The sequence below is a fragment of the Pinus tabuliformis genome, chromosome 5_2 (assembly GCF_031772625.1).
Source record: "Pinus tabuliformis cultivar Carrire ecotype Pingquan chromosome 5_2, CPIR1, whole genome shotgun sequence".
NCBI lineage: Eukaryota > Viridiplantae > Streptophyta > Pinopsida > Pinales > Pinaceae > Pinus > Pinus tabuliformis.
This window is the reverse complement of record NC_142306.1, coordinates 685,447,864-685,469,955: the sequence shown is the minus strand read 5'-3', so window position 1 is coordinate 685,469,955 and position 22,092 is coordinate 685,447,864. Positions and strand designations below refer to the sequence as shown.

At 39.7% G+C, this 22,092-nt stretch overlaps 1 protein-coding gene across 1 annotated transcript in view; it reads left to right on the top strand.

The window, feature by feature from the left end:
* Positions 1 to 1,149: 1,149 nt before the first annotated feature.
* Positions 1,150 to 22,092, top strand: part of LOC149160967 (uncharacterized) — a 37,536-nt gene continuing 16,593 nt past the window's right edge. The window contains exon 1 of the mRNA XM_089436852.1: positions 1,150 to 1,391. Within this exon, the coding sequence (XP_089292978.1) occupies positions 1,224 to 1,391 (168 nt within the window). The 5' untranslated portion in view covers positions 1,150 to 1,223. The remainder of the gene's footprint in view (positions 1,392 to 22,092) is intronic.

The window sequence follows — 22,092 nt, the reverse complement described above, 5'->3', positions numbered from 1 at the left end:
ATAATATAAATTGCACTTGTGATCCAACTTAATAGAGGACCTTTACACCATGGGAACTCACGATAGTTCTAGGAGAAGATCCTGAGTGTCTCGACTTCCAATTTATTATTATCATTTTGGTCCCTATTCCTAATAATAACTTTTCAATTTCTAATTATACCCATTTTTCTTCTTTCGTAGCTTCTTTTATCTTTTGAACTTCCTTCCTTAATTCAGCTTAGTCTAATAGAATAAGGTCTTCATTTATAAATACTCTTGAACTTTTTAAGCTTAGGGATTTACTGAATATGCTATATTTATGGTCATTAGAGCTTACCTTGACATATCAACCTATCATTATGTTTGTGTCTAGTAACATTGACAATATTAAACCTTACATTTTAATAAAATTGAAAAGTAAGACTTGGAATCGTAACAAATAATAATCATCAGTAAGAAGAAGTTAGGCTATTACAAACACTTTAATAAATCTTAATTTGGATGATCAAAGTATTTAACATCTTGAATTTACAAAACAAAATGAATATTCTTAAAATTAATAATAATATTCATGAATTCCATTTGGGAAATACCTCATGTCAAAGTTCATCATCTCAACCTACAAGAATTAAACTTAGATGAGAACGATATTAATTATTCTTACCAACCACCCAACATAATTACAACTTATTATTGTTAATTTAAATTAAAAAATTATTTATTTAAAAATTTGTTTATAACTTATTATTATTTTAAATTAAGAACCAGAATATAAATACACATTATAGTTTTATGTATGGGATAAAATTATGGAATTGTCTTTAATGCGATTTTTTTGGTTGAGGTGAAATCTTGATTTGCATTATTTAAATTATTTTTTTCAAGAAAAACCCTAGGGCACTTCGATTGTACAAGGGTTACCCATCAAACTTGTGATTTCAGTAAATTCCGACTAGATTAACACCCGAAAAACCCCTAGGGCACTTTGATTGTATAGAATTACCCATCAAACTTGTGATTTCAATAAATTCCAGCCAGATTTTAAAAAAAAATCCAACAAAATTTTAAAGAAATTAAACCAAAAAAATACCAAAAAAAAGTTCACCAAATACAACTGGTCAAAATATATCGAAAACACCGATATAAACCTTGAACAAAAATAAATAAAACTCTTCAAGTTTGTCAATGTCTTGGGACATCGTTTGAACAGGACGCAAGGAAAGGAAGGAAGTGGCGAAGTAAAAATGTTTGCCACAGCAGTGAGGTATTTTGCAAAGAAACCGAAGCCGAAGATGAAGTCGGCTGATACAAGACTCCCGCCCGAGCAAGCCATAACGATCAGCACTGCTGTTTTCGATGTGATCAAAGCTCACGGCCCTCTTACCGTTGCAGGCACCTGGGATCGTTTGAAGGTATGTTCTTTTTCAACTTCCCACAACAATCCTTTTGCATTTTAACTCAGGAGGGATTCGAACTCTTGACCGTTGATATACATGCCCTAGCTTTGACTCAAACCCACTTGGCACGGTTCATTGCAGAGCCATTGGAACGCCTGAACTGTCATATCCAAAACGGCAGGAATTTGGATTAGGATTAGGATTGCAACTGGATCATGGCAGCCATTGACTATAGTGGTGGGCTTTTTACCCAATCAGATAAACCGGTGATCCGTATTGGTTTTGGAGAGTTTTCGGGTTAGACACCCAGAGAGGACGGATCAACCCTGCCCTGCATATTCACCAACCCCTAATGGAGTGTTAACGTTTGGCCTTCTGTTTAATGTCTTTAGTGTGATTAGATTGGAACTGGAAATAAAATTAAATTGTCATTATTTTTTTTTTTGTTTTTATCCGAGGGGGCGAAGCTCAGGGTGAAAATGTGAGTCCATGGTTGTTAGTTAGTCATCCATGTTTTCATTGTGGCGTGGGAGGTATACCGGTCACTATGCATCTACTATATACCCATGTCATCTTAAAGCAAAGGGCATTACGAAGGCATTTGATTACAGCACCATTATGTCGAAGTTTGGTGTTGTCAACAAAATTGTTTATTGACTTTGACTGTTTTCTGGTCAAATTTATATTGTTGACAGAAAAATGTAAAAAAATGGTGACATCAAGAAGAATGACCTTTTTTTTGGTTTACTATGATGTCCATCACTTGTGCCTTTCAAATCATATTTCATCTGAGTAGCATGGGTACGTGCAAATAGGGTCTGATTCTTCGTACCAATATCCGTACCAACTCTCACATTGGATATGTATCTGTACCCTATCGTACCCTGCTGCATCTCGCAACACCTTTCCATACCCTATTGTACCCTGGGTGAATTTGCAGACATTCCCTGTTGTTCCCTGGGCCAATTTGGGGATGTACCCCGATTTTATGCACGTTGACTCTTGTTCTAGCATGAATTTTTTTGTTTTTTAAATAATTAAAAGCCCTAATAAGGTTTCATTTAGGGTGGGCTTAACAGGAAACCCTAAAACAACTAAGTGTTCCCTCCTTTATTTCATGCTCACTTTTACTTTTTCAATTTGGCTATGTGACCTTGAAAGCGAACAGAGGTGAAGAAGAGAGGAAGTAGGGTATTGTTTGTTGTTTTTATTACTGGAAACTGGTGTCCATGCCAGTGGTTCAACTTTCATCATTATTGGCATTCTTCTCTCCTCAGTTTCCATATGTTAGTTTCATTAAGTTTGAAGTTTCAGATTTTTCTGCTTGCCCATCTCTGATAAGGGAAGGAATGCTAATGTTCAATGTTGAATTATGAATGGCAATTGATGAATGGTGGACACTTGAATGATTTCAATCTATAAATGAATCTGAATCATTGCTCATTTACATTAATGTCGGTGCTTTTTTCTTCCATATATCATTGAATATATAAGATTTGATATAATTGTATTCCTCACGTACTCTTATACCCTGTTTTGCAAAGTGGTCTACCTATACTTACACCCTTTCCCATGTGCCTGTTCCCCAACGACTTAGTTTTCCATGTAATGCAGCGATCTGTCAAAATATCCAATCAGACAAAATGGTCTCTATTGGAATACTATAAAATAATATAGAATAGATAAGATAATCTTATTAATGTCTAACAAAAGGTTGCAAAAGTAGGTCAAAGGGACTAAGATTGTACATGATATACATCTAACATCAATACAAAGTGGGAGTGGCAGGGCATCTCCAAGAACATTGCTAAAAGTAGAAAGCAGAAAGATAATAAGATCTAAGAGTAGGCTAGAGACTAGCTTCTAAATATATAGCTAAATAAAGCTAACAAAAGCAAAAAACTGAAAGCGAGAGCAAAAGATATGGTGCTGGTACAATAGAAGTGTTGGAAACTAGCAGGCTTTGAAAATCTTTGTGGATGTTGTGGCTTGTTGTAGCTTGGTAGATGTCATGACTTGCTAGAGCTGGCAGCCATGGACGAGTGATGAGGTTGAGGGTCAAGCTTGCCATTGAAGTTGTCAAGCACTATGAAAGGGCTGATGCATTGACAAGTCATATCCTTTGGGGAGTGGCTTGAAGCCATCTTTGGTTCGAGACCCTTGGAAGGTATAGTCTAGGTGGTTTGCTTGTAATGTTTGTAGATGTCCTCTCTAATAGTTTGCTTAGATGATAGGAGGTTTTGTGGTGCATATAGTGGGTACCTAAAAGGGGGTATACACTATAGATCGATGGTCATAGAGTGAAGAAGCCAATAAGCCTATGAGAATCAATTACATGAATGCCAAGGGTATTGGTTGAGACAATGGCCTTATAAGAGCAAATTACGAGATATGGATATTGTTGCCGCACAATCTAGCAAGCCTTGGAGAGGGGCACCCTACAAGGCTAACACTCGACCAAGACACAAACAATGGGGTCCAAACCCTGTGCGCTTTATGGATTTTCACCAATGGGAGGAGTCTCAATATGTGAGAAGGTCACCTAATGGATATTTTAAGGTTAGGGTACAAGGTGACACAATAAGGCTTCCCACAAGAAAGACACAATTTAGATTCAAGGCTCTAATTGGAGGCAATTCACTTTCTTGATAGAAGCCTATTTGATGAGGCACAAGACCTAGGGTTTGATTGATGAGTTGAGTATTGGGGTAACCAAAGGTTAAGGCTTGGAGAAAAGGTTTCCACCAATGTATATTAACGAGTCCAAGGCTCATGAAACTTTCAAGAAACCCCTAAGTTGAAGGTTCAAGGAAGATAAAACTAGGGTTTTCCTCTTAGGGCAAACAACTAGGGCAAGAGACTTTATGGATGAAATTGTGCCCACGAAAAGGATAGATTTTTGGCAAATGATATCCTCTTGATGTTTGGGCTCCTCAACCCCAAGAATTCTACTTGCCTAGGGACTCGCACCAAGCCTTAGTTTACTACCTTATAGCCTTAAAGGGACCAAAATTTAAAGGAGAAAGAATGATGTATAAGAAAGGTAAATGATCACCAATCAATTGGACAAATCCCTTATCCCTTGGGAGTATGGAGACAATAATCTTTCAAATAAGCCAAATAGCTTCTAAGAAGACCGAAATTCTGATGCCCTATCTACCAAAATTCCAACAATTACCTATCAATGGAAGGACAACATTTCATGGGAGAGCTACCAAGAGTTCACCACTAAGGACATTCATTCACATGCTATGTATGAGTAATTCATGCAATAGATCATCTAGATTAGTATTTCATAGATATTCAACAAGTTAAGGCACAATTGCAATCACTAGAATCAACAAAATTCCATACATTAGACATGTAAGACATAGATATTCAAAATTTAGGTACACTTACAAGGTAATATACAAAGAATCCATTCCAATCATCCAAAGAATAACTCCAAATATCAAAATGCATCAAAGATCTAAATATCTCCATCATGAGGTCGAAATGCATGAGTAGGCCGAAATATCCAAGTATGATGTGTGATGAGATACAACAATGAAAGCCTCCTTTATTTATATGAGGTGGCCGATTTCCTATTTAGCCTAGAAACCCCTCTACAACAATAAAATAATGTGCTAGGTCACAAGCCGACCTAAAATCCTTTGAAGCACAAATTAATTGTCCACATGTGTGAGCTGAAATAAGCAAAAATGTTGACGTCATGCAAACATAGGCCCTTTAGGGCTGACGTTGAGGGAAATGGGTGTCATAATGTGTGTAGAAGCCCTCTAAAATCAACCTCTAGGATAGCTCCCTAGATCTTTTTAATTATCCATCTGCGGACCCCAATTTTGGCTTTATGGCACAAAATTGGTCTCATGGGTCTCCAAGTGGCCAAAATGCCTATCTTTGCTCCAACATTGAGGGCTCTCATGGTGTTGCTAGCCCTTCCATGTTTCAATGTGTGAGACCATCCTTATTTGGGCCTTGGATTGATTGCCATCCATCTGATCAGTGCTAAGTTGGCTAGTGGCATGTTGGTCCAGGTGCATCATCCCATAAAAGTCAACAATGTGGGGCCAAGTGCTGGAACGCTGTGGGTGTTGGAGGTGCCCAAGGATGTCAGTGATGCTCTGCAATTGTTTAGAGTCCCATGGCTCTCAACGTATTAGCTGTGGGTGTCAGTATGTCCCTTTGGAGAACCTGGACCCCACATAAGTTGCCCAAACCTATAAATGGAACCACCTGTTAATTACACACAATATCCATTGTTGCAACTTTCACTATTAGGTACATTTAATCAAGGGGAGGTGACATGTCCTTGGTCCACCCTTCAATTGATAGGTGCCATGTGAATAATGATGCAACAAAGGGGAGAAGACTTCATGGCCAAATGCCATGGTCAAAGGGACCAACTTGATCGAGAGGTATTCTCTTATGCCAAGATAGGCCTCCTAAGTCGACATAGAAAAATTATGAAATATATTATTAAAATTCTATTTTTTGGGCTTCATGTAGGCTCAAAAGAGACAAGTCGGCCCCACCATGAAAGTGTGTGTCCCTTGGTCTAAATTTACCCATTCGATTTGTATATATCTACATGATGTGACACTTCATTTGACAACTCACTCGTGATCATCTTTCTTCTATAGAAGACACACGTGAGAGCAGGCAGCGGACGAATTGACTGAAGTTTGGACTTGGTTTTGGCACAGATTCTAGACCATTTAGAATTGTAAACATTGCTGAAGAATTATTTCTCCTAGAAGAAGATTTGTTGGGTTTTCTCCCAAGTTTGGGTTTCCCAGGGAAAATTTGTTGTCTCTATTGTCCATGACTGTCCCTTTATGATCTTACTGTTTTTGTTGCTTTCACTGTTGAAATTTTTTGTGTATAATTGCTCAATGATACCAATGGCATAAAATAAACTGTTTGAAGGTAATTAGGTAGTAATTATCAGATCAAAAGATTGGTTTATACTTCGCACTTTGTAGAAAATTTAACATGGTATCAATGCTTTGTTGAGAGAGCAACCACTAAAGTCAAGAGTGAAGGATTACATCTTGTAGAGAACATTTGCCTTAAATAAGCCACAACCTAGAGAGATAACTGAGCAAGGAGATAGATGTTCAAGAGAAGTGAGTTTGGAAGCCAATCTGTTTAGTGGATGTCGAGTTCTGTCTAAGAGAAGTTGAGTTTTATCCATAGGAAGAGAGGTTACACTCTGTTCTTGGAGGGCTGCAGTAGAGGGGCCATAGGGCTACAATAGAGGGGTTGGAGGGCCACAATAGAGGGGCCGTAGGGCCTCGGGATATGTGCCCAGTCTGGTTGAGAGGCCTTAGGATCAAGATAGATCTGACTGAGATCAATTCTAGCAGGTCGAGGGCCTCAGAGTCTAGACTTCAAAAATAAGCTAACTGAGGGTCTTTTGTGGGGGATCGAGTGCCCTAATAGCCAGCGGAAAGGGTGTTGTAGTTGTAAGATAGACTAGCTGAGTTGATTGGTTGGACACAGTGTTTTAAAAATCGGCCGAGCCGACTGAGCTAGACCCCCGGCCAGTTCGGCTCGACAAAAAAATTGGTCTGGTAGCCGGTTCTGTAACAAACCGGTTGGCTCGACCAAGCCGGAGATAAACCGATCGGTTTGGCCAACCATGGCCAACCATGCCCAACAAACGGACCCCTAACTTGATTCTAATTTGGTTTTAGGTTATTTTGAAGTCCATTTACCTCTCCCAAGCCTATAAAAGCTACCCAACCCCCTCACATTTCCTCACAACTATCTCATTGCATTTGTGTGAGAATTTGTGAGGAGTTTGTGAAGAGTTGTGGAGTTTGTTTTTGGAGCTGCAGTGAGGAGTCTTGGGCAATCATTGGAGCAGTAGTGAGGAGCTTCATGGGCAGCCATTGGAGCAGCATTGAGGAGTTGGCTTGTTGGAGCAGCATTGAGGAGGCGGTTTGTGCTTAGAGGTATTTCTTTTTTCACTTATAAAGTCTATTTTTGCTTGTTTTTTGTGCAAATCTGGAAATTGAAAAGAGTATTTTTTGTAAAAGAAATAAACATTGAAGCAATGCTTTTTTGTTTGTTTTCATTTTCAGATTTTTTCCTTTCGTTTCCAAGTTCAAATATCAGAAAATGGCTCCTAGAGTGAAAGATGCTGCTCAGGCATATGCTGAAATGATTGATAATCAAATGCATTGCAAATTTTGTCATAGAAAAATTAAGGGGGTGGAGGGGGCATTCATAGGCTGAAACAACTCTTGGCTGGTATTAGAGGTCAAATTACTCTATGTGAAGCACCATCAACACAAATTAGGGAGATTAGGAAGGAGTTGCTAGATAACTGTGAGAAGTTTGAGCAAGAAAAAGTTATGCAAAAAGATATAGAGGCTAAAATTGAGAAGAAGAGGAGTATACAACAAATGATGGCTGCCAACCCCAATTTTGATTATGAGGGTTCTTCGTTTGTCCCTTGCACTGATGCATCTAACCCCTTTCGCTATGTTCCTCCCTCTTTGGAGTCTATTCAAGAAAAGGGTAAGGGTAAAATGAAAAAGAAGGGTGATATCAAAAGTTGTTTCACACCCGCTTCTCCATCAGATGCACATGGTCCTCAAGCTAATAAAAGTCATATGCAACCCACTTTAGATTCAAAGGCCCTACTATGCATGAGTTAAGGGGATCTCTTTTGCAAAAAGAAGTTTCCTCCATTGGTGAATATTTGAAAGATTTCAAAAGCTCATTGGCAAAAACAGGATGTACCATCATGTCAGATGGATGGATTGATCAAAGGAACTGTACCATCATAAACTTTCTTATATTTTGCTCACAAGTAACCATGTTTCTAAAATCAGCTGATGCATCTAATAGGGTAAAAGATGCACACTTGTTGTTTCAGCTTTTGGATGAGGTTGTTGAAGGATGTAGTAAATGTTGTTCAAATCATCACAGATAATGCCTCTAACTATGTTCTTGCTGATAAAATGTTAAGGAAAAACACAAAACCATGTTTTGGACCCCATGTGCTGCACATTGCATAGACCTCATGCTTGAGGATATTGGCAAAATAGATTGGGTCAAGAACACTGTAGAGCATGCCAAAAGCATAACAAAATATATCTACAATCATTCATGGATTTTGAGCTTGATGAGGAGACACATAGGGGGCAGGGATATTATTAGGCCTGCCATCACTAGATTTACAACTCATATTTTGAAATTGCAATCTATGCTTTCCCAACATAGAAACTTGCAAAGGGTGTTTTCCAGTGATGAATGGAATGAATGCCAATGGTCTCGCAAATAGGATGGCAAAGATGTGAAAAAGAAAGTAAATGAAGAAATATTTTGGAAAAAGGTAGCAGAGATTGTGAAGGTTGCTGAGCCATTGTTTAAAGTGTTGCGGTTGGTGGATGGGAAAAGATTGGCTATGGGCTTCATTTATGAGACTATGGATCAAACAAAGGAGCAAATAAAGGCAATATACAAGGATAGAGTGGTTAAGTATGGGCCCATTTGGGCAATCATTGATGAAAGATGGAACAATCAACTCCATCGCCCTATGCATGCAACTGGTTTTTTTATGAACCCAAGTATATAAAGCTCTGGAGGCAGAAGCTTTGATTGGGGAGGTTAGAGATGGATTGATTGACTGCATTGACTGCATGGTCCCTAAGGAGAGTGATCAGTTGGAGATACATTGACAAATCACTTGTTTCAGCAGAGCCACAAGTACCTTTGGCAAGAACCTAGCAAGGATTGCAAGGGAAGCAAATGAGCCAGGTAAACAAACAATTTCAATTTTCAAATTCTTATTTTGTTAAATTGTTTATAATTTGAAAGTTGGATATAATTTGTTGAGCTAACTCATTACACAACTATGTTTTTTGCAACAAAATGGTGGGAGGCATTTGGTAGCCATTGTCCTCAATTGCAGAAGTTTGCAATCCGTATTTTGAGTCAAACTTGCAGTGCCACTGGGTGTAAATGCAATTGGTCTGACTTTGAGAGGATTCACACGAAGAAGAGAAATTGTTTGGAACAAAAACGATTAAATGATCTAGTTTATGTCCAATACAACCTCCGGCTCAGACACAAACAATTGCTAAACAAAAGACTTGATACAGATCCCATTGTGTTGGAAGATATTGTTCCAACATTAGATTGGGTAGTGGAGAGTCATCCAACAGAGTTTGATTCTGACGAGGATATTGGTGTTGATTTGGATTTACAGACAAAGGCATTAGCTGAAGTTGCTGCTGAACATAATGTTCAGTTGAGTGCAGATCCACTTGTACCAGGCCCAGCCCCAAGTCGTCCAGTTGCATGCACTTCCTCTACTCAGCCATGATAGAAGCGCATATCTTGTCTATCTCGGCATGCAGCTGCTGCGCCTGCTAGTGCTACTACTTCTACAGTTGCAGTTGGAGATGAGGAGGAGGAGCCATGGGTTTCCTTGTCTGACTCTGATTTAGAGTTTGAGCCATATGATGTTGGATTCTCTAGTAGTAGCTAGTAGTACTGGTGACTAGTGATGTTTTACATTTTACTTTTGTTGTAGAGGCCATTTAGAACCTCCTTGGTTATGTGTTTTTGTTTTGATCTATATATCATGTATGTATTGGGCAGTGCACTGGGTGCCATTTTGATATAATGGATATATTCATGAGCCTACTTTGATCATATGTTGTCGTCTCTCTATATTTTAATGCTTTGTGTTTGGAAACATGAATGAAAATCTTTAAAATTATGTTTTTTCATAAAATATTTTTACAATGACCGAGTCATTGAAATCAAATCGGCCAAGTCGATACCGAGTCGGAGTCAGAGTCGAAGCTGACCCATGGCTGGTTTCGAACTCGAGTCGAAGTTTTAAAACATTGCTCACAAGGTGCCATGTGGAGCGATGACGTCATATCAGAGGTCGGCGTATCGGAGGTTGAGGATGTCAACACTTTGTAACACTTGACGCTTGAAAAAGTTTTGATAAGGGGGCTTCGATATTGGGCTAGCACACGGTCGCAAAGACTTAAAGAACCTCGGGCACTAAGTACTTAACAAAGGAAAAATAGCCCCCGACAAGATAAAAAACGCTTTAGCACCTCAAGGCTATCAGAGGTCGGCGTATTGGAGGTTGAGGATGTCGACACTTTGTAACACTTGACGCTTGAAAAAGTTCTGATAAGGGGGCTTCGATATTGGGCTAGCACACGGTCGCAAAGACTTAAAGAACCTCGGGCACTAAGTACTTAACAAAGGAAAAATAGCCCCCGACAAGATAAAAAACACTTTAGCACCTCAAGGCTAAGCGGCAGGTCACGACCCTCGGTCCTATGGAGAGAAATGTGAGAAGGTAGGTCACGACCCTCAGTCCTATGGAGAGAAATGTGAGAAGGCAGGTCATGACCCTCGGTCTTAGGGAGAGAAATGCGAGAAGAGCTAAGCAGAAGGAGCTCATCATATTGGAGGTCAACAATCAGAAGATTAGAATACTGCACCACTATGGAGATTGCGATGTGGAATTTCTTTGATAAGGCAGTACAAAGAGTTAAAGGCGTATGGGTTGACCGCTGTATGATTGAATGTGGTAACAAGGAAGTTGGTCTCAGAAGTAATGGCGATGGTAAAAAATCGCTAAGTCAAGGCAGCAAGGACCATGATCCGCAGGAAAGAGTGTTGGGTCTGCCTTGAGGTAATACAAGCCATCTCTGTGCTCCAATGCACGTCTTCAATGAGTAAATGGAGGTATTAGACTTAGGAAGCAGTGTGTAGGCCACTTGAGAATTAATTTCTCAGCATGGAGTTCCACATAGTTAGGCAACGAAAGACTGCCAGGTCGATCTTTGCGTCTGCGCTGTGACAAGAAACCGACAGTTGATCTTCCCAACTCCAGAAAGCAGGAAATTCAAGCAGTTAAAGCTAAAATGAGAGGTGAACTGACCGAGTAATAGAGGAGGAACATCATGGCAAAGGCGTGACTTGATTAGAGGCGATCACAAGAATGGGCATGGAGATATTTTGCTATGGTCATCATTTAGTTTTCCCATTTTTTGTTATTTTGTACTTTGTTGCATTTTAAAGAAGCAATCAAATCTGTTGTAATCATTTTGGGCAGCAAAGCCATCACACGCTGAGACAGCTAGTCGATCAGACAGCTGGAGCTCGGTTGAGATATTTTGTAACTGTTGTTCAAAGCTCCCCTCTCCTTATAAATAGAGGGAAGAAACACTTAAAGAAGGTTCAAATTTTTTGGAAAGAACTCTTGGAAAGGGCCTTTTCCTGTTTTCATGAAGGCAGTGTTATGAATCTTGATGTATGCACATTTCTCAGAAGATTAATATGAGATTTTTGGTGATTCCAACTTATTGGATTGTAGTATGTTCATCTCCCTTTGTGTTTTCATATATGTTAAATATTCTTCTCAGATTTCATGTCACGTAGCTACTAGACATATTTCTCATTAGATGCAGATTCATTTAGATCAAGTTATTGATGGAAAATGCCTGTATTGATGTGGAAATAAAGTCTTTAAAAAGCGCTCCATGTATCTTAGCATTCCATAAGCATTTCCTTACTCCCATTTCTCTCTAAATCCAGATATACAGAATTCTTAAAGTTAAGCTCTATATGATGGATTCCTCCTCTGCTGTCTTCTACCATTACATTTGTCTTAACAACTGCTTTGCTGCAAGTTGTCAATTTGGTTTGGCCACCACTGACCGAGGATTATTTCCTGTGTATTCCTGCGTGTACGCTAGTTCATACATTGTATCTTTATGAATGGTTATGAATCAATCCTATTTGAATTACTTGTGAAAAACTATGGTGCTACAAGTCCTTAAGACAAATTTGACAACACTAATTAGGATGTCCCAGGCATTGTTCTCCTATCAACCTAGAGGCTGTCTCTAGGAGTGACAACAGGGTGAGTGGTTCACCTTCCCTTATGTGGTGCGTCGTGTACAGGGTGAGTGGTTCACCTTCCCCTATGAGACCCTATGGTGACATGTGTGTAGGGTGAGTGGTTCATTGCCCCCCTACTAGACACATGCGTGTAGGGTGAGTGGTTCACCTTCCCCTACGATTGACATATGCATAGGATGAGTGGTTCACCTTCTCCTATGGCATATAAGCAGGGTGAGTGGTTCACCTTCTCCTTCTGATGCCCCAACATACATCCTACCCATGGAGTCCAGGACTCATGGGAAGTACCTCTCATCTGTCCAATGAGTTGGGAAACGTGGATAGGGACCATAACACTACTGATGGACGCATTGTGTACTACTGTACTCCCTATGTCTAGGATGCATGGTGTTCAACAACTTGATCTAGGATCATTTGATCTTCTACCTTTGGACTGACTTTTTTCAGTGGAGAGTGGTAAGGTCTTGTGACTCACTCTCGATCGATTCTTCTTCATTATTACTTCATGGTTCAGTAGAGCAGAGATGAGATGACAGAGATGGTACATGATGACAGGATGGCATGATGACGATAGATGGATTGGCAGGTGGAATTCTCCCTAGTTGAGAGGGAGTGTTAAAATTGGCAACTAGGGCCAAATTCCACCTTGGGACAACTCATTTGATGGAGATGATGATTGCATTGGATTCCTCTTTTTGAGAGGTCCAAGATTGATATAAAGATCATCTCATTCGGACAAGCAGAAGTGTGATTTTGAATTTATGCCCACACATGTGCAAATTGATTAGGTCGACTTCATCATTATGTAGGCTCAAGAAGCCCAATGGATGTGTCTCTTCACCCACAACGAAGTGTATAAATACAAGAGACCTCACACCTCATTTGGACATCCATCACTCACACATTCTTCTCTCTCTCTTCATCAGATTGGTTCGTACAGCTTGGGCAACCTCTCTCTCTTACACACGTGCGGCTAGGAGGACAGAATTTCTGGGCAGAAATTACAAGCCGAATTTCACACTTCATGAATAGGTTTGACTAGTGTTGACCAAGGCGCATTTCACTGAGTTTGGCTTCGATTTTTGGGTCAAAGGTTCAATTTTTCTAGGCCGCATTGCAGGGCACAAAAACCGAGGATTTCTGGGCTAGTTGACCTTCGTTGATGTCAGGGTTGACTGCTGTTTGACTGTAGAAAATTACAACAATCTTCTCTCTTCTTTGACCGAGTTTGATCGAGTTGTTTTGGGCTGAATTTATCCTCTTGATGAAGCCGAGTTTGACCAAGGAAGACCGAGCTGCTTTGAGGAAGATTTGTTGCTGTTTTGACCAGCGTTGACTTTTTGGTTAGGGCTAAAGTTTGACTGCAAAAATTTACAGCGCTGTGTTGACTGTATTGGGCAAGTCAATTTGACTTTTGTACTTTCTATCTGCTGAACTTTTGATTTAATAATAAGAAGAATTGATCAAAGGGTTTTCCCCACATTGGAGTTTTTCCTTGGCATCCACCAAATCTGGTGTCCTCTTGTCTTGGCTTTTCTTATGCAGTTTATTTTATGTTCTATTTGCCTTTATTGTTAATGTGATTATTGTGATTGCTATTGGAAATTGGAAATTGTTATTGGGCAACTAAAGAAACATTGAAGTAAATTGTGCTAAGCATAGAACATACCATGGTTAACTAAAATTAACATCTATACTTCTAGATTGACCTATTTTCCTTCTCCTAGAACTTCCTTTTACCTCGAATGGATATCATATTTTTCTGCCTCCTACCCACATCATCCTCCATATAATTGTGTCAATATTCGCTTTGGGATTTGTTGCATGGGTAATCATATAGGCAAGCATATTTATATTCATATGATGATATGTTGGTTGCACTAGCTTTATGATTACACTTAGTCTTAGCCTTGTGCCACATGCATGTCAGGGTAGGATGCATTGCATGTTGATTTTGTCATTAGAATTAACATCATATGATATTTTCATGATATATTAGTTGCATTTAGATAAATTTGAATTTTACTTTCTTGTTAATTTTATGGCTTAATACTAAGCATGGGCGATCATAAGACACCACAAAAACATGCTGCCCTGTGTGCTTGGTCTTTGATATGTGCAAGTAATAGGTTTGTGGTACCAAGAGATTGTTGGTGTTCTCATGACCAACCGTTTGAGTAGCTTTGCACAACACTCTGAGAGCTCATGTCCTAGTTGAAGCCAGATGTTACCCACCACTTGTGGGTAGTATGCATAGGAGAAACTTTTTCTCCTAGATGGACCTCAGCCGATAGCCAGCAGCCCCTTGTAGCCACCAGATAGCTTGATTTGCCATTTTCTCCGCTACCTGAGCCAGCCATGTGGGCCCTCACCCACTTGTTATGATTGTATGTTTGAAGGTGGGTCTCCTTTGAAGAGTGGGCTAGGTTTGTACTCTTGTCTCCTTTGCCTGATTCGGTGGTTAGCCTTGTATCCTAGTCCCGTGGGATCTCCTTTACTGGCCACTAGCTTTAGGGCTGACACTTCATGGGAAATCTCGATTTTGGTTGAGTGCTCCTGCTTCCTGACACCATATACATCACTCCCTTCCACTTATTTTAACCCCATTCATCACTTTTCCCATCCGGGTCCACATAGGGTTAGCCTCCCCCTCCCCTTGTCCACACTTTGGGTTGGGCTTGGAATGATGCCTGAACGTTGATGCAACTAAAAAGAAAAGAAAAAGCATAATTTGGCCACTCTCAACAGGAAATGTACCACAAAGTCGGGACATTCAACTTTAGCACGTGGGCAAAAGCCAAACATGAGCTCTACCCCTATTCATGGCCATCACCCTGGTTCCTATGGGCCCTAGATGAGCGCCCTCCACATTAAGGAACCCATGATTGTCCCAATCCTTAGTGGGCAATGAAATGCCCCACCTTAAAAAGGGGTACCTACTGCTGTATCCTACACATCATGCTCTCATCCCTTGGAGCCTCTAGCAGTTATGAAGAAAAATCAATCAAAGGCAAAAGGCATGTGAAGAAGGGTGGAAAAACAAGGGCCGGGGTAACTCATGTACCATGATTTGCTCCCTCATACACTCATATACCTAGGTGTGGGCTTCCCTTATTATAGCTACCCTTGCCACAATGGCATGTGGCTTGGAGTATTCCCCTGAATCCCACTCCGTTCCATCACTATATCATTTGCCACCTACCACTTGATGGATGTACAATGGACATGTCACCCCCTTTAAAGGTTGAAAACACTTGATAAGATCCTTGATTAACCCCTTGTTGAGCTTGGAGACACTTGTACATGCCAAAGCCCACTATGGAAGGGCATGCCACCATGAAGTGCCCCATTGGTTCCGTAACTTGTAAGCTCTTTTAGGGCGAGGGGATGCATTGGATCTTATGCAGGATTGCAGGTGGGTCTCCATTTGGGGCTTGGTCTCCCTATATGGAGTCCTAGCCCTCCAAAGGGCCACATTAGCACTTGTAGGGTGAGCGTTGAGAGACATAGGCCTCCACCATAGTAAAGAGTACTTCATGGATCCCTAGCACTGCTCATTTGATTGCTTGTGTTCCATCTTTTGGATGAGGATGATGCACTTGGTTCACCATGCCTAACCGGCTCCACACTTGCACCATACACCTGGCAGATGTTCCAGGGTCCAGATGAGGATGTGTCTTGTTGCAGGAGACAAAGGGAAGGCTGATGTCATCATCCTAGCCCTTGCAGATGGTTTACAACCATTTTTCGATCCACTTGGAGACCCATGAGGATCCCCTCCTAGGACCCTTGCTACTTTGAGCGGTAACATGACCAAATATGATATCTTGGTTTAGTAGGAAGTAGACTTAATGTTTGCAATCTGCCATCTGTGTAAATGTATTGGAGCTCCACTGCTTCTCTCTGCACCATGTCTCGGATGAAGTGACTTGATCAAGGAATCCTACAAAAAGCTTTTGAAGTCACATTGCTTCGCGACTTGCGACATAGGCTGCAATATACTCTAATCTTGTTGTACTGAGTGTATGACATTCATAGATGACTATTCCAGGAAGACTTGGATCTACTTCCTGATGATCAAGGGTGAGGTCTTTGGTTGGTTTTAAGAGTTCAAAGCTCTTGTGGAAAACCAAACCGGAAAGAAGATTAAGTTCTTGAGATCTGATAATGGGGCATGTATACCTCCAATGAATTTCAAGTTTTTTGTAGGGAGGAAGGGATAAAGAAGAAACTCACAGTGCCTTACAACCCTCAACAGAATGGGGTTGTTAAGAGGAAGAATAGGACCATAGTGGGAGCAACGAAGGCAATGATCTATGATCAAGACTTGCCTATGTTTTTGTGGGTGGAGGCCTGTGATACAACTGTTTATTTGTAGAACAAGAGTCCTCACAAAGTATTGGAGGACAAGACTCTTGATCGGATGTTTACATGAGTGTGACCAAAGGTGAGTCATCTGTGCATCTTCAATAGTCCAATTTATGCCCACATCCCTACAGAGAAGAGGACTAAGCTGGAGCTTGTTAGCACTTCGTAATTCCTCCAGGCTTAGGAGAGGAACCCAAAGGTAACCACAAACCACTTAGAAGCTGGAATCTAGCCATTCCAGCTTCAGTGACTTAAATCTTAGTCTATGTATGGTGCTCATAGGGATATAGATTTTAACAATTTGATGGCAGGGGAGAAGAAAGATCCTTTAGGCATGGAGTCATGTTAAGGTGATAGTTTTCCAGTGTGGAGCTAAAGAAATGAGGAATCTTCTACAGGGGCAAGGTAGGTAGTCCTTTTGGAGTTTTCAATTTAATTCGTTGTAGAAGGGTGAGTAAAAGAATGATGGAAATGACATATAGAGCATCAAACTATGGGATGAATTCTAAATGCCATTTAAGAAGAAAACATAAATAGTTTAGCAAACTATATCAGAGCACTTTTAAAGCGAATTCTGAGATAAATATTTGTTTAGCTAAACAAGAAGACACACATTCAAAGCATGATTGATAACAAAATATAACTTACAATACAAAGAAGCACATCTACATAAAAATTGACATAGGGATCCCTGTAAAATCAGACCTCTGTCTTTTCATTCACTTAAAAACTATGTTGCCAGGAAACGTGGGTGCGGGGATGGGGACGACATTTTTGGAAACAGGGTGCGTGGGTTCGTCGGGTAATATAATAATATTAAATTTTAATAATTATATTTTATAAATTATAAATTTATAATTAATAATATATATGAAATTTGAATTTGTATATTTTTTTCAACTTTAAACAAGAAAATTTTAATGATAATCATTTAAACATGCACATCATTGAACATTCAACATTGACATTGAAATTTCAAAATTTATCACCAAAAAACTATTCATTGTTTACATATTAACATGAATCATGATATTGATTTCAAGACAGCTTCTCTCCTTTATTGAAATTGCTCATTCTGGCTGGAGCTTGAGCTTGTAACTTTGCTTTGAATGTTTAGTCTCTCCCATATAAAAACACAATTTTTTCATAGGAGATTCTTCTCAACCTGATAGTGGTCTAGAATTTTCTTGATGTCTGATCATCCACCTGCCCCATGCATGGTGTGCTCTGTGGTAAAGCAATCCCAAAAACAGTGGTAGCCTTACCCTTCCACAAAACACGCTTATCAGTCTTTGTTTCCCAATAAAATGCATAGTAGCCATCTGATGGCTTGAGGGATAGTTTGTCTTTGAGTGCGAAGCTCTGCTTGAATATTAATTATCTAAACATAAAACATCTTCGCAGTTTTTAGAGATTACTTGGTGTACAAGTCTATAGAGACCATATATGATTTAGGCATATTTTCCTAGTTCAATCTTAACATGATGTTATCAGAATGCTGTGAGAAATTGGCAGATTTTGATACTTAATTTAGCCATTGTCCAAAATAGCCCTTCGCCATTTAACAACATCAGCTGATTACAGCTTATGGCTGGTCTCAATCCTACTTTCTATTTGACCGAAAATGTCTGAACCTGTATGTGTGCATTTACAATTTATAATTTGATGGTTATTTGGCTCGGGAATGAATGTTTCATTCCAAATTGATTTACAAGAATCTGCAGGCTCAAATTACAGAGTAAGAGGTCTCTTTTCCAGTTCTGGTTTCAATGCCATATATTCTATGTTCTCGACATAAGTGACATATTTAGCTTTGAAATTGAGTTGTTACAATTGAATGTCCATCTGTATAGAGAAGGGAATTATTTATTACATGTTTTACCAGCTCAATGTTACGTGTCGATGGAAAACATTGCAATTAAACTTGCTAATATGCTCCAAGGAGCCTTACAAATTAGATGGTGGCTATGTTCCGTTCCACAAAGCTCATCGTCGGAACAGAGAACACGGGTCTACAGGCCTGGGTTTTTGGTTTTAAGTAATCACGAACACCTATGGCATTAGGGATATTGCAGTAGTGACTGCTCGTGGGCAATTGTGATCCACTTACAATGAAAGTGTAATGTAGCTTAATGTAGTTGAGCCCCTGTGGGTGTTCACTGTTCAAATGTGTAATATAAATTATAATGCACCTATATTTTTCACACGCGGGTCTTGTGAAACTTTTTCATGGAATAATAAAATTGAAAACGAAAACTTGTAAATACCACTGCTGTTGAAGCTGCTCTGTCCATTGCCGCTGAAGCTGCCCACTGCTGCTGAAGCTGCCCACTGCCCATTGCTGCTGAAGCTACCCACTGCCGCCGGAAATGGTAAACGGGGACGGCTCAAGCCTCAACCAAATGGAAAAAACTTAAAAGTTAAATGAAATCAGTAATCAGTGATCACGGTGTTTGTTCTTCTGGTATGTCGCGGTGCTCTGCCGCCAAGAATAATCACGTATCACGGTATCAGTCTATTAGATATTTGCTTGTGTAAAGAGTTAAAGTCTTAAAGATTTAGGGTTTTTAAAGTTTTTTACCTTTGTTATAAGTTATTTTTAAAATTTCAATAAAAAAAATTTATTTGAAAATTAAATTTTTAATATAGTTTTTTTTATGAAGAACCCAAAGAACCCAAAGAACCCAACCCAAAGAACCCGAAGAACCCGAAGAACCCAAGCACCTGAAGAACCCAAGAACCCAAGAACCCGTTAAAGGAAAAGAACCCAATTTTTTTTTTGAAGAACCCGGTTCTTCATGGAAGAACCCAGCTCTTCTGGGTTCGTCTGGGAAGAACCCGTACCCGAATCCGGTACTTGGGTGCGGGAACCCGGGACGGGTTCGAGAACCCCACCCCCAGGTGCGGGTACCCGTGCAACACAGCTTAAAAATATATCAAAAATATGCAGTACACAATGTCTCTTCATCTAAAACCTTGACCAACCCTTTGCTTCATCACAATTACGACATGAATAGATCAAAACAAATTAGTTCCCACCTCTAGGAACCAAATTTCCTAAAGGGATTTTTGTTTCTACCTAATGCAACGAATATAGAACTGTTTTTTTTCTTCTGAAAATTAGGAATTGTTTGACCATGCCTTTTTCAAGCAAATTTACATTAGATACAAAGTCTAAATTGAGCTTTAAAGTCTTTAGATGCCTCAACACATTAACCATGAGTTGGAAAGTAAATTACATGAGGTTTTGACATAGATTCATCTGTCAAAAGGCTGACTGTGTGGAAGCGCAGCGCCGACGATGCGCAACCTCCTAGTTCAGTGGAAACGTAGCAGTGAAGCGCAACGAATTGATGGTTGATATAGTTTTGGTCATTCCCTAGATTGCTCTACGATTGTTGCACGTGTGAAATGGCGTGGACATCGTCAACTTCCCCTTTAGAAACCTCCTTTCATTATGCAGAGCCTCCATCTCTCAAAATTCCACCCACAACCAAAAGCACAACGCCTATAAAGAAGCGCAACGCAACCTGTTCTTCATGGTTTTGATTAGTGCTGAGGTCTCTGAACAAAATACACATCTTGTTGATGATGTTGAGATGATGCTGACAATGTTGCAAACCCCTTTCAAGTCCCTATTCACCCAAAATAATGACAAAACTCCACCCTTACATCGAAACCCTAATGTCTTGTCAAAAAGTACAGAATTGCTTTGTGAGCTGCTTTTTTTGAAAAGTTACTTGAGAACTCTGACTAACTGTGCTTCTAGAAGGACTTCAGGCTAAATACGACCTCTTGATCTCTTTATCCAACCCCATTCAGCTAGCACACTTGGGCAAAAAAAAAAAAAACCAAAACTGCTTTGTTTTTACCAGTTGAAATATTCAAACTTTGGCTGCTTCAGCCAACAAATCTAGCTTACCTCTTTCCTTCTCTTGATTTTCATGTAACTCTTGCTTGGCAACCCTTAGCTCTTTCCTCAAGGTGAGGTTTTGTCTGCATATGTTTTTGCGTTGCCCGTGCAAAGGAAGAGTCCTTTACAACATATACTTGGCATTTTCCATTGCTGGCTCATACGTGTTCAAAAGATCATAAATCTTTTTCCCGACCCTTTCATCCTGCTCCTTAAGTTCAACAATTTCACTATGGGCTTTCTTCAACTACCTCCTCAACCTGTTAAAAGCACGCTGCCCCTCATCTATCTCTGTTTTCTTCTCTTCTTATTTACTGACTTTTCTTCCTATATTTGCATTTTTATAGCTGAAGATCTAGTGACTCTATCTGATGGAGCTTCTACCTCTTGAATGTCCTCTCTCACTATTTTCTCCTTGCCTTTTGACTTTGTGACAGATGGAGTTGCTTTTGTTGCTGGTGTTAGAAGAGCAGAAAGGCAGAAAGATTTTTTTATATATATAATTACATTGTGATTCTTTTATCTTTATGTTCATCTTTTATCTTTTAGTTTATCAAGCAATTACCAAAACAATAGCACAAGGACAATAGATGTAGGTGGACAGCCAGGGCAAAACCACTATCTAGGGGAAAACCCAGTCAACACTTCTTCCTTCAATAGTTTCTCGAGATAGTCCAAGACTCTTGACCTAGACAAAGACTTCCTCCACACCAAGTCGACCCTCAATTCTTCTTGCAGATGATAACTCTTCAAAAGCAACTTCGACCTAGCAGCATCAACATGCAGTGGCAGCTTCGACCCAGTGGCAGTAGCAGCGACAACATCGACTAGACAAAGAAAACTTTTATCTCCCTAGATACTCCTCAGAAGTGAGAGAGAGATGGCCAAAAACACTGATCTTGGTGTCTTCTATCTTCCTCCAAAATATCGCTCTCCTTTCCAACCTCCTTCCAACGCTTTTCCAACTTTGCACTTCCTAGCTTCCAGCTTTTGGATATCGAACTATGTGTGAGAGAGTGATTTTTTCCAAATGGATTCTAACTACCTTGTATATATAACTTTCCCGTGAGGTCGAATTACCCTTCTTGAGGTTGACTTGGCGTGGAGGAGACTAAATTCATTTTTGACTCAAAAATAATTCTTTTTACATGATTCGAAAGCTCAAGAAGGGTCTCTTTTAATGGACAATGACTCTAATGACCATAATAAATCGTAGAAGTCCTCGATGGGGACTTTGACCTAAAACAAGATGATCCAAGCATGAAACCCATGCTTTAATAAGTCATAATAATAATAAAAATATTTTCTTCATTACATTGTGACTCAAATACATTTATGAAGGCCGAGCCTAGTTACATATTTCAACACTCGCTCTTAACTAGGGAGGTATTCATAAGTACAAGTACAAGGAAGATCTCAAAACACATGAACCATGAAGAATTTAGGCAATCGCAATGCCATGGACTAGATTCTTGACCAGGGAAATCTATCCAAGGTCCTTTTAACAATTTAGGCATCGCA